Source organism: Colobus angolensis, unplaced genomic scaffold (genome assembly GCF_000951035.1).
Source record: "Colobus angolensis palliatus isolate OR3802 unplaced genomic scaffold, Cang.pa_1.0 Scaffold7, whole genome shotgun sequence".
In the NCBI taxonomy this organism is placed as follows: Eukaryota; Metazoa; Chordata; class Mammalia; order Primates; family Cercopithecidae; genus Colobus; species Colobus angolensis.
The window spans coordinates 24,585,001-24,602,496 of record NW_012120709.1 but is presented as its reverse complement, the minus strand read 5'-3'; the positions used below and the strand labels follow the sequence as shown (position 1 = coordinate 24,602,496).

The following is a 17,496-nucleotide window of genomic DNA, read 5'->3' as shown; positions in this document are numbered from 1 at the left end:
CAGTATCCCATCCCCGCGCCCCCCGCGCCCTCCGGAGAGAACAGGACCATGCCCAGGGCTGGGGACGGAGGCAAAGCCCCGGCGAGATGGCTGGGCACTGGGCTTTTGGGTAAGGCAGCCCCAGCTTGGTCTCTTCTCTTGCCTCCCCCCACCCCCAGAGAAGGGGACACTCGAGAAGGAAGATGCCTTGGATAGGGTGGGCTTTGGAGTGCGGCACTCAATGAGGACCGTGGCCGCCGGCTTCCTGCCTGGTTCCCGCCTGGTTCATAGGCTGTGCTCCCTGGGGACCGTGCGCGTCCCTCTCTATCCCATCAGCCCGCCAGTCTCAGGATTAGTTTTTGTGCTGTCTCTGGCACCTTTGGCTCCAGGTTTTTGGAGCTGGATCTTGGGGCTGCAGTGCAGGTCTCCCGAGTTCAGAGGTTCAGGATGCTGGAGGAGGGGGTCCCTGCCTTGGGTGCAGGGGGTACCAGGTGGGTTGCTCATGTGACTGTTGAGATGATGGTTTGCATCCCTGCCCAGAGCCGTTTGCTTGTTTCCCAGGCACCGGGCATGCACCAATTGGGGGCGGGGAAGTCCCCTTCCTCCTGGGCCGTTTTCCTGCTTTGCTCCTCTGCCCTCTACCACCCTCAGGAGCCACTGCCTTCTCTCCAGCAGCACCCCAAAGCTGGAAGGGGCTGGAGGGGCTTGCGGGATCATTCAAGACCCTTTAGGAAGGGCTTTGTCTGTCTTCCTACAAAGAGATTCTGTAGGGAAGACCTGTTTGACCTGCTCCTGGCTCTTCATTTTTGGAGTGAATATGGAGACAGAGGAGACATGTCCAGAGGACACGGAGGAAGAAGCATTATTAATATCTATTAATATGCACATGAGAGTTTTGAGTGTCAAACTCCAAGAGATTAGGGAATGATATCTATTAGTCCAGAATGTAATCTCCTCATAAATCATAGCCAGACTTCAATGTAAGCCGACTCCATCTCCGGCAACGGCATCTCTTCCTGTTTATATTGGTCAGATTTGGCTTTCGGCAGCTCCCTGCATTGGGAAAGACACGCGATGTAGGTATTTGTGCTGAAAACAGGGAGACAGAAGCCTATAAGGGAAGTGGCTACTATTTCTGCGAATGTAAACTGTGTGCAGATCTGTCAGGTTGGTGCCTGGTGGTGAAGAGGGGAGAGAGTATTTCTTGTACTTGGGATGTTTATTTACCTCCGTACAGCGAGATGGAAGACACCCGTGTCTTCTCCTGTACCTTTGGCACAGATGTCATGCTGGTTTCACAGTGACCTTAATGAAGTGGGCTTCAGTGAGGCCTGAGGCTCCTTTTCACAGGGTGGGCACAACATCATTCCATGCTTCTTCCCCCCATCGCATCTCAGATCAGCCCAGGTTCCTATGGTGGCAATGGCAGGGGTAAAGGGTCACTGAGGAATTCAAACTCAGAAAGTCATTAAACGACCCCACTTCACACCTCTGGCTTATGTTCCTGGGTGGGAGATGCCAGTCTCTGGTTTGTTAGAATACTCATAGAACCAGGCCTCTGTGGGCAACCAAGAGGGCTCTGAAAATGATGTATCTGTGTGTGTGTGCACGCACACGCGTGTGTGTAAGGGGGATTGTGGGCACAGTCTCCGTACATTTTTCCAGGTAGAAGCCCCACCTTCTCCAAGGACTGTTCAGCTGTATAGACCAGGTAGGGGCTAAGGCCTATTGATATAGGTTTAGATGAATTTCTGAGCTACGCTTTGGGAGCCCAGGAGAGAGCAGAGTGACTTGTACGTGGGAGACCTGCCAGCCCCAGGACTGGCCTCATCTGCTCTATCCCCTGCCCCTCTGGTCTGCAGAGGGACTCCAACCAAGGTCCCTTTGGCCCTTGACCAGGCAACACTGACTGAGCCCTCACAGGGGCATTGGTCTGAGCTTGGGACATAGATGACATCCTTGCTCTCAGTCCAGTGGGGGAGACACAGAGATGACTGGACAGCCAACTGGAAGTGTTCCCTGGGAACATCAGAGCTGGCAGGGACTTTGGGAAGCAGAGCACAGAATTCTTCTAGGGATGAGGAAGTCATGGTCCAGAGAGGGATGGTGACTTGTCTAGGGGCGCATGGCCAATTGATGGCCAAGTGGGACAGAATCTGAGTTTCTTGGGCTCTGTCACACCACGCTGCTTCCCAGTTAACTCAAGTCTGGTGAGGGGGAAGGTAAATAGGGATTGTGCTTAGGGCTGAAGAATAAGAGGCTCTGGGGCATGGGCGTGGAAGCATAAAGACTTGAGGGGCTTAGAGCTGCTATTTTCATAGCTTTGGAGACTGGGTACAGAGCAGTGAACTTCCAGGAGTCCTCTTCGCCTCTCCCCATATCAAACCCAGTCTCACAGACTGAGACCAAAGTGATTTTTGATAACCTAACAAAATGCCCTTTTCTTAAACTGAGAAGCAGTTTCCAAGGCTGTATTATTGCCATTGAGGTTTGTGTGCTTTCCTATCTCTTCCTAAGCATGTAACTGGTAATATCTCTGTCCTGCCCACTCCTTCCTTGTTCCCCCATTTACTTAATTGCTGTGATCTGTGCTTAATTATCACTTGTGAGGGTGCTCTGTTGCACAACCCTATTTCCCTCTCCCTAGGCAACCTGTGTATTTATTAAGGGCTTGTTTAATGAGAATGCAATTAAGGAGAGGGTGCACAGTCCCACTCAGAGGAAGAAAAAGGAAAGAGGAAGCAAGGAGACTGTGGAGAAGAGAGGAAAGGGGAGAAGCGGAGGGAGTTTGAATCTGGAATCCTGGGTTTGAATCTGGAAAACACGCTTAATTCTCCTTCTGAACCTGCTGGAGGTGCAAGCCTGTGGGGGCACCTGAGAGAGAAGGCTGGAGTCCCAAAGCTCTTTTGACTGGCTCCCTTCTGGTGGGATCAGCATGAGAGAGAGAGACTGGGCACAGCGGACCATCTTGCCCTGCTGCCAGTCCTCAAGGAGGTGTAGGAATCTTTGCATAAGCCAGGGGTGGGCCATGCCAACACAACTGGCTCTATGGCCTATGGGACAGGCATGCTGCTGGGACTTGTTTGCAAAGCTGGTTTCACTGAGCATCCCATGCTGTCTCAGGGGCATGCTTTCATCCCAGCAAAGCTCCTGGGGGTGGGCAGGAAGCAAGCAGGTTGCCTAGGGAGAGGGAACTGAAATCTTTCCTTTGTCTCTGGGCCCAGGGGCCTTGCCTGGCCCAGCACTGCCTCCCAAAGCCCCCAGGGCCTGCACCCCAGGAGGGGTCCTGTCCTGCTGGCCTTGGCCCACTTTCTGCACCCAGCTCTAACTTTGAGCCTTTCTAACTCTCCCTGGGCCAGAGAGTAGCAGCCTCCCTATTAAAGTCAGCTGTGTGTCCACTTGCCATGCCAGCAAGCGCTCAGAGCTACACTTAGAGTGGCTACCAGCCTGCCCCTCTTTCCTGGGGTGGCTGTGAGTGATCCCTGGATGTGGGAAAAGGTGGCGGAATGTTTCCTGCCTCCACATTTGCCTTGGGATAAATGGTAGCTGCCATAAGATTCCTGCTGGTGTGAATATTTAATAATGTGATTTGCATGTGCTGAATACTTTTCCACTTTAACAAAAGTGATCCTGAGTCAGTCCTCAGACAAAACCCCAGATGAGGATGGCAGGGGGCCGAGGACTTCAGAGAAGGCAAAGAAAATGGCTGCTCTGAGAGTGGCTAAGTGGATAGGGCCTTTTAGTGAGGAAAAGCAAGGTTTTGGGGTTCAGGATGGAATTCCACGGGATCATGACTGGGAAGAGTTGTTCCTCAATTCCACAATGCCAGAAAGAGGCTCCCCACTCTCAAACACACACATGTACACTTTAACATTCTAGAATTAAGTTTAGAAAAGAGCAAAGCAAGGCTTTCTTTACTCCAGGGAAACAGCCACATGGAAATAAGCCAAGAAGTGGTACAGGGTGAAAATACAGATCAATGTGGGAATGGCCTGGAGACATTCTTGGCTGACACTGGTTATTCAGGGAAGCTAGGGGTGCCCTGGCTACCTGTGATGAGGGATACCCTTGTCCCCTGCTCCCCTTTCAAATACCATCCTCCTCTATCTGCAGGGTGCCCACTCATGGAAGCCCCTCTTGTGTTTTATAATCTCCTGTTTTGGCTTCACACCAAGCTTGAGAAAGTAGGAAAGAGGCATCCCTGCCCTGGCTTGGGGATATGCACACCGGATGTGGCACCTCTGACTTTCTCAAGGTCAGCTGGCAGAGTGGGGCCTGCCTTGCGCATGCTCACCAGTCCTCTCCAGGGTTGGTCATCCTGAAGCAGCCCTCCGGGGGCCTTTGTGGACCAACACCTGCCCCTGGTTCCTCCCTCTCCCCCAGAGCAACCTCGTAGGAGACACTGAGTTCAGTGGGAGGCAGGCCCCTCAGCTTTCTCGTGCATGACCCTCCCAGACATAACTGGCCGGACTGCGTGACTCCCAGCTGGGAGGGCTGTGCATGGAAGAAGCCAGGCTTGCCCACCCTCTCTGATGCTTTCACTTGGACAGGGCTCTGGACTCTGTGAAACCATTTCTGCCGGTTTTCATTTTCCCCTTCCAGCTACTGAGGAAACAGCAATGCTTCACTTGCAGAGTCCTGAGTGTATTGGAGTTAAGTCATCCACATAGACGCACACAAATCAGGCAGAAATGTGTACTGTGTCATGAGCCAGACCTTAAAGAAATAGTGTTCTCCTCTCTTCTGGACCCGTCTTTTGCTTATTTTTGCTTCTATTTAAAGCAACCAACAAGATTTCCCTTTTTGCATGCATCTTTTGTGCTCTTGAATATCTCTTTCTGGCTGGGGTTGAGGTGGGGAGATTTGGGCACTGATTTGAGTTGCCCCATCTCCTCCAGGACCCTGATTCCTGGACCGGTATGCTGATGAGGAGCAGCCACACTCCTTGGTGCCCTGAGGGAGGCCATTAGCTATCAGGAAGCTGCGTTGTCTGACAGCTTCCCTGTCCACTGCTCTGCATTCACTTCCTGTTTGTGGGGGCTATGGAGGGTGGGAAGCAGAGTTGGTGTCTCCCACCAGAAGGTTCTAGTGCTGGCTGCAGACTGGAGAGTGGGATCTTGTGTCTGGCTTCTGTCCTTAGACCTCTGGGGGAGATGGGGCGGAGGAGGGCAGAGGTAAACAGAAAGGCAGGAGTTCTATGGAAAGCTACGCCCTGATAGCAGTGTTTTCTTGGAGAGCGCAGTTGGTCACAGAGTGGTGAAAGGGGGGCTAATATCTGAATGCTGCTTATGCCACTCACTGGGTATGTGGCCACGAGCAAGGTAATCTCTTTAAGCCTGTTTCCTCATTTGTTTATTGGAAGAAAAATGTAACTTACAGGATTATGATGAAGGTTAATAATAGTAACTTATAGGATTATGATGAGACTGTGTATATAAAATACCTCTCCTATCCTATAATAACTGCTCAGTCTCAAATTCACCATTTACTGTGTGGCCCTGGGCAAGTCAACTTAACCTCTCTGAGCCTCAATTTCATCATATATAAAATGGGAACATTATACATGCCTTTGAGCATTCTAATAAAAGTTGGAGTTAGTATCCACAAATCCTCTCACACAGTGGTTCTCAGAGTATGGTCCCTGCTCACAGCATCTCCTGGGAACTTTTTAGAAATGTAAAAGCTCAGGTTCCACTCCAGACCTTCTGAATCAGAACTCCAGGGGCTGGGTGGAGCCAGCTGTAGCTGTTCTGTAGGGGATTCTGATAAGTCTCAAGTTTGAAAACCATGGCTCTAGAACAAATTCTGGCTGGCCATGAATCCTAGAAGCTGACCAAAAATGAAGGCTAATTGAAATAACTTCCCAGCACTAATTAGAGCCCTGGTGGGCAGATCCGGATCTCGCAGGCAAGTTACCTAACCTCTCCAGGCTCAGTTGTCTCACCTACAATGTGGACCTATAATAGTAGGTGACTCATAGGACAGGTGAGGATGAAATGTGCCTGGCACATAGTAGATGCTCAGTTAATATCAGTTATTACTATTGTTATCGACAGTGGCTGGATCACGATGGGATTACTGGACCACGGGGTGTGATTTTAGGGCTGGGGGCTATGAGCACTCCACTTTGTCATCAGAAGTTAAGGGCACAGGAAGAAGCTGAGCCGGCAGGGCTGCCAGCTCTCCTTGGAGATCCTTTTCTGTCATTTGAAAAGCATTGCTAAGATGCATTATCATCTGGTGGGGGCAAAACAAGAAGTTTATGATGCAGAACAGGGAGTTAAGTTAGACAACAGAGGGCCTTCCTGAGAGTGGGGGTGGAAGGTGCCAGTTTCCCCTAGGGACGCGGAGAGGCAGGCATCCACTTCCGGACACCCGCCCCCACCGACCTTGAGGCGAGTGGGGTTTCCTTGAGGCATCTGCAGGACGTGGGGTGGGGAGGGGGCGGGGAACCAGGCCCCCTTACAAGGACTCCGGAGCGGGAGTTTGGAGGCCGGGAGTGGAGCGGCCTTGTCCCAGCGGAGAGGGGTCGCATCGGAGTGCTGGGGAGGAGGTTCGAAGCGTGAGAAAGAAGCCTAGGGGCGCTCGGGGACGCACGGGGACGCACGGGGACGACGGGGCGGAGTGTGGCGGGGAGGCCAGGCTGCCGGGCTCAGGACGGGACCGTGTGTCCAGCGCCCTCCCCGTCCCGCCCCCACGCGCGTGCACTTGGGCTGGCCCGGAATCCCTCCCCAGGGTGTCTTCTGCCTCTGACTTTCCCACCCTGGCTGCGCCCGCGCGCCCCCGCGGCTGCCCAGCTCCAAGACCCGCATCGGTCCCCACCCGCGCCGTGTTCCTCCCCGCCTGGCCGTCTTCCTGCGGTTCCCAGGCTCCCGTTTGGCGGCCAGAAGGCGTCGGAGTCGGCTGACCCAGCGAGGTCCAGCCGGAACGTGTCCTTCTGCCTCTCAGCTGCTGGGGCCAGGGAGGAGCCTCCAGTACCGGGGAACTAGAGGCTGCTGGACTGCAGCCCGGGACTGCGGCGGCCGCATTTCTCTTCTTCAACTTACGGGACCCGGCTCTTCCCCCGCCTCGACCGCCCCGCCCGCCAGTCCTGAAAACCTGGCGGGAGGTGCGCACTGTCCTAGGGGAATTTCCCTGCAAACAGAAGGAAGCCCGCCCTGTGCGTCCCGGGGTAGGTGCGGCAGGAGCGCTTCCAGGCACTGTGTCCCCAGGTGAGGGGCGGAGCGGGCGCGGTTCGGGCAGTGGCCAGGCCTTCGTTTCCTTGGGTTGGGGTGACCCCTGGTGGTCATCCAGAGCGCCACAAGGGCTACTCCCTGATCCAGAATTCAGTCCTTTCCAGGGGAGAAATGGAGAATGATGGAGGGTGGCCCAGACGGTGTTAATTGGAGTAGAGAGCCATCCTCCCGAAGTTGGCACGGAGGGTGACAGAGACCTCCCTGCTGGCCAAGTCACTCCGCCCTGTCCGAGCATCCCCTTCCAGAGCTCCAGGCTGGGGTTTTGGTGGGGTTTTATTAAGGAGGCGGTGCTCCTTACACAGGCCTCTTCCTGCTCCCCGTAACCCTGTCGCTGGAGGTGTCTGTGGGAAAGGCCACCAACATCTACGCTGTCAACGGCACGGAGATCCTGCTGCCCTGCACCTTCTCCAGCTGCTTTGGCTTCGAGGACCTCCACTTCCGGTGGACCTACAACAGCAGTGACACATTCAAGATTGTAAGTATTTGGAGGAAGGACAGTACAGCCCAGCCTCCCTTACCCATGCCTCCCCTCCCAGGCTCTGGTCGCTTCCGGACTGAGACCCACTGCGATGGTCCCCAGAACCTTTTGCCCCGCTTTCTCCCAGTATTCTTTTCAGAGCCTGCCAGGAAGAATGTAACTGGGAGCGATGCATAGATCGTGTTGCCAGCATTCGGGGACTGTTGGAATTCTTGGCTAGAGTCCTCCGTCTGGTCTTAAGAAATACCCGGAGCTTGGATTACTTGTCTAAAAATCAATAGTTTAGTCTAACAAACAGGAGAGAGAAAGGCCTTGGAAAGCTTGGAGAGAGGGAATGAGAAGAGTCTAAATGAGGGAGGGGCTGAGAAACTGGACTGGCAGGGAAAGGAGAGAGGAAGGGAGAGAGGAGGGAGAGCTGCAGGATCGTTGGTGGGGCTGCCATGGGAGTGGGAGTGAACCAATCAACAGGTATTTATTGAGTACTCACTCTACAATCTAGTGGGGGATCCAACCTGAGAGTTTCATAGGGAAGCCACAAGAGACCAACTCTGGTTATAATTAAATGCTGACCTCAGAGGGTGCTGACGGGCAGAGCTGTGGGATTGATCCAGGTCTTGATAGAGGGCCAGAATTCGGATGCGCAGGGGACATGGTGTCAGCAGAGGCTGGGTGGGAGGTGACAGAGGGAAATGAGTGCGGTGCTTGCAGGAGTCATTACATAAAAGGCTTTTATGAAGAGAGCGGTAAGAGCTGTGCTGCATTCCAGGGAGATCTTAATAAAAGGAAATGGGTTTAGCCTGAAACAAGCAAAATTCAGGTTAGACAGGCAGAGCTATTGATGCTGGAAGAGGAAACCGTGGGGGGAAGGAGCAGGGTGTGACTGCAGGCTCTTCCTGGTCCTGGATAGGGAAGGTACTCAAGGAGTGGGCTGGTGTGATGTCATGACCCTTGAGGACCCTGATTCTTTCTTGGCCACCTTCTCTCCCCAATGCCTTTCCTCCACCAGCTCATAGAGGGGACTGTGAAGAATGAGAAGTCTGACCCCAAGGTGACGTTGAAAGACGATGACCGCATCACTCTGGTAGGCTCTACTAAGGAGAAGATGAACAACATTTCCGTTGTGCTGAGGGACCTGGAGTTCAGCGACACGGGCAAATACACCTGCCATGTGAAGAACCCCAAGGAGAATAATCTCCAGCACCACGCCACCATCTTCCTCCAAGTCGTTGATAGACGTATGCAGTAGGGGCTGGCACAGGGCAGTGGAGTGGGAAGGACTTGGGGGGCACCCAACTCTGCATTACAGTGAGATGGCAAAGACTGTGTTGCTGTTTTCTTTTGCTTTACACTTGCCAGAGTTGCTGGAGTTACATCTAAAAGCTAGAAGAGCTCAGCTCGAACACTTATTCTGCTACCAAATAGCTTATGAAATACTCTTAGCCTTTTTAAGCCTCGTTTTCCTCATCTGTAAAATGGGAATATGACTGCATTTTCCTAGAGTTGTGGTTAGAGAAGCTACATGGGAGTGTTTTGTGGCTAGTAAGGTTTTCTCCATATATACTGATTATTAATACCATTGGGTATTCCATTAGCAAAAATTGATTGAATGTCAGGCGTTGGACTAAAAAGTGCTCTGAGTGATACATCACATTCTTCCTTGAGGAATTCACAGTACAACGTAGGACAGAAGATAAATAAATAACTAGAATGGGCAGAACATGATACACACATCTGCCAGTAGAGGCGAAAACTGCAGAGATGGAGTAAGACTTGGCGCTTGTCCTCTGGGGGCTTACATCCCACCTAGGATTCCAGTCTGACACAGGAGACCAATCATACAAGGAGGGTACATATGACAATGAGCCAGGTGGTCCCTGACCAGACCTGGTGTGGTTAGAGAAGGAGGATGTGATAACCAGGGTTGGAGAAGTGAGGTGCGGTCCCATGGAGGGGAGGGGCCTGGAAGACTAGGGAAGTGCAGAAGCAGAGAGAAAAAGGGAAGGGGGCTTGCTCAAGGATCCTGACTCTGCTGCCTTTTGTGTGTACCGGGGGTTTGCTGCTCTCCTGGATGACACCGAGTCCGTGGAGAGAGAGACACCCGTGAGTTCAATCTTGAGTGTGCAAGGGCGGACCCCGAGGTCATCCAATCAGCTTTTCTGAGCCTGGAGTCACAGGTCTGCCTATGGTGTCACCTCTTCCTTTCCGTCTGGGCTCCTGTCACCCGGCTTGTGCTCACCCTTTTCAGAGGGAAGAGAATCAGCATTTGTGGAGCATTTCTGGGTGCCAGGTCCCAAGTTAGGTGCTGTCACTGACTTTGGCTCCTTTGCTCCTTACCAGCTCCCTTGAGGTGGATCGTCTCTCCATCTGTACAGCTTTATTCATCCATCTGTTCAACAAATATTTACTGAGCACCTTGTATGGGCCAGACGTTATTCTAGGTTCCGAGGATGTGATATGAACAAGATAGACAAATTCCTGCCTTTATGGAGATTACCTTCCTCCCCTTCTGTGTATGGAGATACACAATAGAAAAATGATATTGTAGAAGAGAACATGACTAGTGTTAAGAAGAAAAAATAAAGCAGGAAAGAAAGATGAGGTGCCAGCAGGGTGAATAGGGAAGGGCTCTCTGGAAAAGGCGATAGAGTGGGGATTTTTGAAGAAGGTGAGAGAGGAGCCATGAGGGCATCCTTGGGAAGACAGGGAGGGAGCAGTGAGTGCAAAAGCCTTGAGGCAGATGTGTGAAGAATCACAGCAGGCTAGTGCTGGAGCAGTGCTGGAGCTGGGCAAGGAGTGAGAGATCAGTCAGGTCAAGCCAGATTGTGTAACCACCCTACTGGAAGGGTGAGTGAGGTGGGAGCCACTGGAAGAAGAGGAGTTAAGGCCTGAACAGGTTCACTCAGGCCCCTATGCCAAGAATAGATGATAGAGGAAGGAGATCAGTTAGGAAGCTATTGCAGACATCCACGCAAGAGGTGGCTTGGGCCAGGGCCAGGGAGATGTGAGCCATCAGATTCTGGAATTTTGTAAAGTTAGAGCCGTCAGGATTCTCAGGTAGATTGGATAAAGGGTTTGAATAAAAGGCATCGAAGAAGACTCCAAGGATTGTGGTTATAGCGATTGGGAGGGTAAAGTTGTTCTCGGTGGAGAGGAGGAAGACTGGGTGGAGCAGGTTCAGGAATCAGTCAGGGGTTCAGTTTTCAGATGAAGAAAACGAGGCTAGGAGGGTTCAATGACCTGCCCAACATTGCCAGCTAGTTAGTGACAGTTAAATCCCATGCTTGAAATTCAGACTATCTGACTCTGAAGGCTTCTCACCATCTGAGAGGTATCATAGGGAGGTTCTTAATTTTTTGTGGGTGAGTAAAGGAGGTCTAGAAAGCGGCAATGAAATTTTCTCCTGGTAATTTCGGGATCAAGTCACCACTCAAACTTGAGTGTTATGGGCTCCAATTCTGATTTGTTCCTGAACTTGTGTGAGCACATCTATGGGAGGGCATGTGCGGGGTGGGGGAGAGGGCCCCTTGTGTGTGCCCTAGCCTGATGGATGCCATGCTCTGCCTCTCCAGCTTCCTGCTGCAGGCCTGGGGAGGGCCAGGGGTCTGGGAGTGGATGTGCCCCAGATGCCAGGGGGTGGAGGCTACATGGCCTTGCACTGCCACGGTGCTGGACTCCAGGTGACCCCTGCTCCCTTTGTGCCTTCCCTTTCCTCCCTGCTCGGGCCACACAGTGGAAGAAGTGGACAACACAGTGACACTCATCATTCTGGCTGTCGTGGGCGGGGTCATCGGGCTCCTCATTCTCATCCTGCTGATCAAGAAACTCGTCATCTTCATCCTGAAGAAGACTCGGGAGAAGAAGTGAGTTGACCTGGAGCACACTCCTGTCCTCCCAGCAGCCCATCACCCTCTCATCTACCCCCATCAGCTTAAAGCCTTCCACCTGCCTCCTCATTCCCCCATTCCCATTCCTACTGCTCTCTGTTCTATCCCGGCCACCCCCACCCCATCTCTCAGCCCCCCTCCTCGCTTTCTTTCTTCCCCATCCTCCCAATGTGTGTTTATTGAATACGTTCAATTCATTGAATACACAAACGCCAGCCACCTACTCTTCCTCATCCCACTGTCTTCCTTCCCGTCCCATTAGCCTCTCTTTCCATTTGTACCACCCAACTGAGAGCCTTACCAAAGGACTCAGGGAGCCTTTGAAAAAATCAGAGAAAATATAAGATTCCATGTACAGAGGCTCTAAAATGGGAAGACCCTTCTAGGGAGATGGGAGCGAAATTCTTCTGTTAGGAAGTTCTGAAAATTCAGTAGGGGGTGATTTTTTAAAAGTTTGAAATGGCAGCTATGGCCTCCCAGGGAGCCCTAGGAAAAGTTCAGGTATAAAAATAGGCATCTATAAGGGGAAGGGGAGGGAAGATGGGGAGGTACGGAGGGTGTAACCCTCAGGCCTAGAGTTTTTGGAACAGTATCAGACAGGCTCCAGAGCAGCATGTGGTGAACCTTGCAAAACTAGAGCAGGGAAAAGGCATTTGAAAGTTGTGTTCTGAGCAAGACAGATGCGACAAGATGGCTTCCTATTGGAACAGAGAGGGTGATGGTAACCACGAGATCCAGAGAAGGGAGAAATGCTCTGCTCTGCTCCTGTTTGCTGAAACATTCTGCTCTGCTGAGAAGAGGGAATTCCTCTGGAAAGGGCAAAACTTACTCTGGAAAGCGGGGATGGAAGTTGGATGTAGGGAGGGGATGTACAGGTAGCAGCACTGGGGCTGTGGACCAGGGGAGGACCCCAGAACTGGGTTGTCGATAAAGAGCTCCAGGCTTGTCTGCCTGCCTTGTGGCCAGAGGCTGTGAGGGTTTTGGTGATCTTGTGAGGGGCTAGAAGCATGGAGCTTGACTAGGTTCTGTTTTTAATAAAGAGTCTTACTATGGATGAATGGAGAATATATTTGTCAATATATGGTTTAAAAGCACCTAGAAAAGACAACAGTGTTCCTTCAGAGTCACAGTGAGTTTATCAAAAACAAGACATGCTAAGCTGGGTGTGCGTGCCTGAAGTCCTGGGCACTGCTGTGGAGGAGGGACACACTGAAGACGGAGCATGTCCAGCTCAGGGCGGTCAGGGTGGAACGGCTCCCAGGAGGTGTCTTCCCCTCTGACCGTCTCTCCTTCCTGCTGTCTTCTGCTCCATCCCACCAAACTCTGCCCAGACCTGGCTTGAAGCCAAACCCACTGCCTGCTCTGCCCCTTCCATGGACTCTGTTCTTCTCTTAATACCTCTGGTCACAGAGAGCTCAGGGAGGAAGGCGTGGGGGGCCCTGGGGAGAGGGACTCTGTGTCCTCAGCATACTTCTTGTTGGCCTGGACCCCTCCCCCTGCTGTGGCACAGCCTGGGAACGGACCCCTGGGAACAGCACCTGGTGCCCTTTGCTTTCTGCCATGTTGAGACAACTAGGTGACAGCTCAGCTTTATTGAGAACTTTCTGTTTTTTCTTTTTTTGAGACAGAGTCTCACTCTGTTGCCCAGGCTGAAGTGCAGTGGCACGATCTCAGCTCACTGCAACCTCCGCCTCCCAGGTTTAAGTGATTCTCCTGCCTCAGCCTCCCTAGTAGCTGGGACTATAGGCACGTGCCACCATGCCTGGCTAATTTTTGTATTTTTAGTAGAGGCGGGGTTTTGCCATGTTGGCCAGGCTGGTCTCGAACTCCTGACCTCAAGTAATCCGCCTGCCTTGGCCTCCCAAAATGTTGGGATTACAGGCGTGAGCCAGTGCTCCTGGCCAGTTGAGAACTTTCTACATGCCGGGCACTGTTCTAAGTGCTCATTTCTCCTTCCAGCAACCCCACGCAGAAGGTGTCATCCCTACATCTATTTCACAAATGAGGGAACTGAGGTACAGAGAAATTAGGTGACATGGCCTCTGGCTACCTTAGCTCTGCAGAAGGCCAGGGAGAGGCATAGGGCTGGGTGCAGGGCCCACGGCTCCTGCCACAATTCTTCCCCTACTCTTGCTCCTCTCTTCACCACTGTCCCCTCTCTCTCCCTCTCTAGGAAGGAGTGTCTCGTGAGCTCCTCAGGGAACGACAACACAGAGAACGGCTTGCCTGGCTCCAAGGCGGAGGAGAAACCACCTTCGAAAGTGTGAGCCCTGCTTCGGGCTGAGCAGCTACAGGGAGCCCCCTTTCTGATGATGAAACTAATGCTTGAGCCCCGTCCGTAGAACCCACGTGCCTGAGACATCTGCTGCTTGGCTCAAACTGTAGTCTTTCCGGGCACAAGAAACCGGAGTCCTGCCCAGCCTGCCCATCCCCTTCCCAGTCAGGGCTCCCCAGGGACAAGGGATGGCCAGGGGAGGGGGTTTGTGGAAGATTCAGGAGAAAGAAACGAGAGGCTAGGGTGGTGTGGAGGGGCTGGTCCCCTGACACCTGGGCAGATGGGGTCTCCTTCGGTCTCCCCACCCTGCACAAGCAGAGCGTTGGTTTTCCTCCAGGCTTCTCTTCCCAGGGGACTGGGAGGATCCGTGAGGGCTGTCCTAAGAGCTGGGCCCTGGAGATGGGGTGTAGGAAGAGGTGGCTTCCTTTGGAGGTGGGAGTGGGCTGGAGGACTCTGGAAAAGACCTGGGGTAGGAGTTGATGGGGGCAGGCCCACAGTGAGAAGCTCCTCGGCTTCATAGGATGCCAGATCCCCTACAGTCCCCCAAGTAGGGAACTTCCTTTGCCCTGCCCCGGGACCCTCTCTGCCTATCCCCTCCCCTGCTCAGAGTTTTTAAGGCCACCCAATCAGGGCTGGCCACCTTGTCTTGAGGGGTTCTGGCCACCTAGCCTGCTCCTCTGCTCTCTGGGTTACTGCGGGGCTCAGGAAGGGGCCCCTCAAGCCTTCCCGGAGCACCAGAGTGCTCCCTATGCCTTTCCTAGCATTTTTACTTGGGGAATTGGGCCACAGAGGTAGCGAGCCAGTGTCCTGGGCCTCTGGGATGCCCGCCCCATCCCTGCCAATGCTGGCAATCCCTCCCCTGGCATGGCAGGACCATCGCCACTCTGGGCACTCCCGAGTTCAGCTCTCCCCTGTTCCTCCTCCTCCGACTTGAGAGGCTGCTCCCTCCAACCTCCCATTGGCTCGCTCCTCCCTTGCCGTCCGTCACGCCCTGCCCCCAGGGTTGTTCATTTCCCAGCCCTGGGTCAAGGGCCTGCCTTCACCTCAGGGACTCTCTTCCTTTGGGTGAGGGGGTCCTTGGGTTTCCCAGATGCTTCCTGCTCAGCTGGGCCACCCCCTCCCACCCTGGGGTTGGGAGGAGCAGGTAGTGGATGACCATAGTTTTCCTTTGTTTCTCCCAGAGCTGGTTTGCACACCCTTTGTGTGTGGGGCTAGAATGTGCCTTAGTCCTGAGTCCTAGCCCTTACCCCCGTCCTCTCCAGCTGGTATGTCCTGACATAACAGCAGAGTCTGCTGTGGCGCTGGTGAGGGTTTGCCAGCCTGCCACTCCCCAAGGTCATAGAGGGGGCCATGAGGTTGGAATTGGCCAGTGACTGAATCTTGGAGACACCGGCCATTTCTAGTCTGCCCTAGGGGGAGGCGGTGACATTGGGAGTGGGATCTCCTGAGGGAGCTCAGTGTGTGAGTCCCTGTGGGGCAGAACTGGTGAGGCCAGGGATGGTAGCGAAAAGTGATAACAGGCCTCTCTGCCCATCTGCTTCCAGTCTCTCTCTCCCTTACTGATTTTTTGATGCCCTGTCTTCTGGGCCCCTAGGAGGGATGAGAGAGTAGTAGCCCTCTTTTTCAGAGAGTTTGGGATCTGCCTCAGAGCTCTCCCTGTCAAAAAGTAGCTGCAAACCTTGAGAGGGTGGAGGAGGGGGAGGTTGAGGACCAGTAGCACCTTCAGGGTACCCGTGGCTGTGGCCAGTGTCCCTTGTCTGTTCCCTGTCTGATCTGCCTGTGTGCCTCCCATTCTTCTCTACCCAGAACCTGTCATGGGCTGGGGTTCAGATTTTCCTGGCTTTGGGAGCAGACAGACCAGAGCCACCAGCCATTCAGAGAACTTCTTATAGCTGCCTTCACGCAAAACTGCTTTCTTCTTCCTTCTCAATGGTGACATTTGAAGAGGCGGAGCACCTTGGAGCTCCTCTTCCCGTCTTAAGAGAAAGCCAAGGCACGTAGAGTAGGGAGAGGAAGGGCACCATCCTCTCTTTCCTCCCCTTGGTCTACTGCTGATTTCTAGATGGGTCATGCAGCTTCTCTGGGCTCAGCTCTTTCCATCTACCAAATAAATGGGTGTAATAATACTTAGCTACCTCACAGGATTGTTGTGAGGCTTGGCGAGTTTTGTCTAAAAACTTCTTTTTGGCTTGGAAAGGGATCTGGGAAGCCAGGTATTAATTGGAGGGATAGTTCCAAGTCTGTCCTGTCTTCATCTCTGTGTCCCATCTCTACAACCCACACACACACACACACACACACTCTCTCTCTCTCTCTCTCTTTCTTTCCATCCCACCCCCTTGGAATTATTTAGTCTTTGCAATATTAGAAACCTTGACTCTGATGCTTAAAGCTTCTTGTCCATGGCTCTTGTTTGATGGTTTTCAATAGAGGTGATTGAGATTGTAGGGGGGCATTTTTGGTTGTCCCCATGCCTGGGGGCACTACTAAGAATGCTAAACTTAGTCCCCGCAACAAAGAATCATCCTGTCCAATATCAACATTATACCCATGGAGAAACACTGGCGTGGATTTGCACTAGGATGTATGTGGGCAAAGCTGTCTTCCCCAAGTGGACCCTCAGTGCGTGCAAATCTCTGATGGTGGCTTCCAGGGCTTGTGGGCTAGAGAGAGCCACTTACAAAGACGATCTTGAGAGACCTGGGCGCATACAGCTGCGCTGAGAGTGATGCCAGTGAGACCAAAGACAAAGTTCCGAGATCCTCATCAACTACAAAATATGACATCAGCATTCCAGGTTCTGGGCTTCTCCTCATGTAGGAATTGAACAGAAAGCAGCCTGAATAAACCCCTGATGCTAGAGAGGCCTGGGGAGAGCAGCCGATGGGGCTCAGCCTACATACGGCAGGCCGATCAGAGCTCCTGTGGAGCGAGAGCATGAGAGCATGCTTGTGAGATGGCAGGAGGTGGGGTGTGCTTGTGTGGAGTGTGCGTGTGCAAACGCATGCGTGTGCAGGCAGTATGGGTGCGTGGTGGTGTGACTGTGGAGTGGGTGGGCTCTGCATGGAAGGGGTGATGCATGATGGGGAGATGCTGGACATTTCAGGAGCCATCTTTCTTGGCCTGAGCTGTGCCTGTTGAGGCATCTGGAGACTGAGAAAGAATCAAAGACAGAGAAGACCAGCCGTGCTCCTGCATTGCATCACTCCATGACTTCATCTCACTGTTACAGACAGCTGCCATCAGAGGGCTGGCAGGAGGGAGTTCCAGGAGCGGGGACTTCTCGGGAAAATCCTATAGCTTGCTTTACTTTACTTTGTCCCAGGTTGGAGTCCCTACCCTCCCACCTCCCACCTGATATGCAGTGCTTTTGACTATCTTATGCATGGTTTATTCCTCTGGCTTGGATGACAACAATTCCCATAGTGAATTTTCCTATATAACTATAGATCAAATGATGCAGCGATGGGCCTTGGGAGGCCTCAGGTGTGTGAGTGCCTCTGGGAGGCGCGGATGCACACACACCCAGCACTCACTTGTGTTCAAGCACAGAACGGATGTAATCAGACTGGCCTCTACAACAAGTTTTGCATTGTAGAATTGTATTTAGCTTTGCCTTGGATGAAATAAAAATTATGTTTAATA

The 17,496-nt window shown here is 52.8% G+C and overlaps 1 protein-coding gene across 2 annotated transcripts; it reads left to right on the top strand.

Moving 5' to 3' along the window:
* Positions 1-6: 6 nt before the first annotated feature.
* SCN4B (sodium channel, voltage gated, type IV beta subunit) lies at positions 7-17,496 on the top strand. 2 transcript variants are annotated; one of them, XM_011926870.1, is made up of 5 exons: positions 7-109; positions 7,517-7,689; positions 8,699-8,927; positions 11,423-11,552; positions 13,750-17,496. In XM_011926870.1, the coding sequence occupies exons 1-5, from the start codon at positions 49-51 to the stop codon at positions 13,841-13,843; spliced, it is 687 nt and encodes a 228-aa protein (XP_011782260.1). In that variant the 5' UTR covers positions 7-48; the 3' UTR covers positions 13,844-17,496. The 2 variants fall into 2 exon arrangements, with proteins under 2 accessions (XP_011782260.1, XP_011782261.1); XM_011926871.1 differs by lacking the exons at positions 7,517-7,689; positions 8,699-8,927.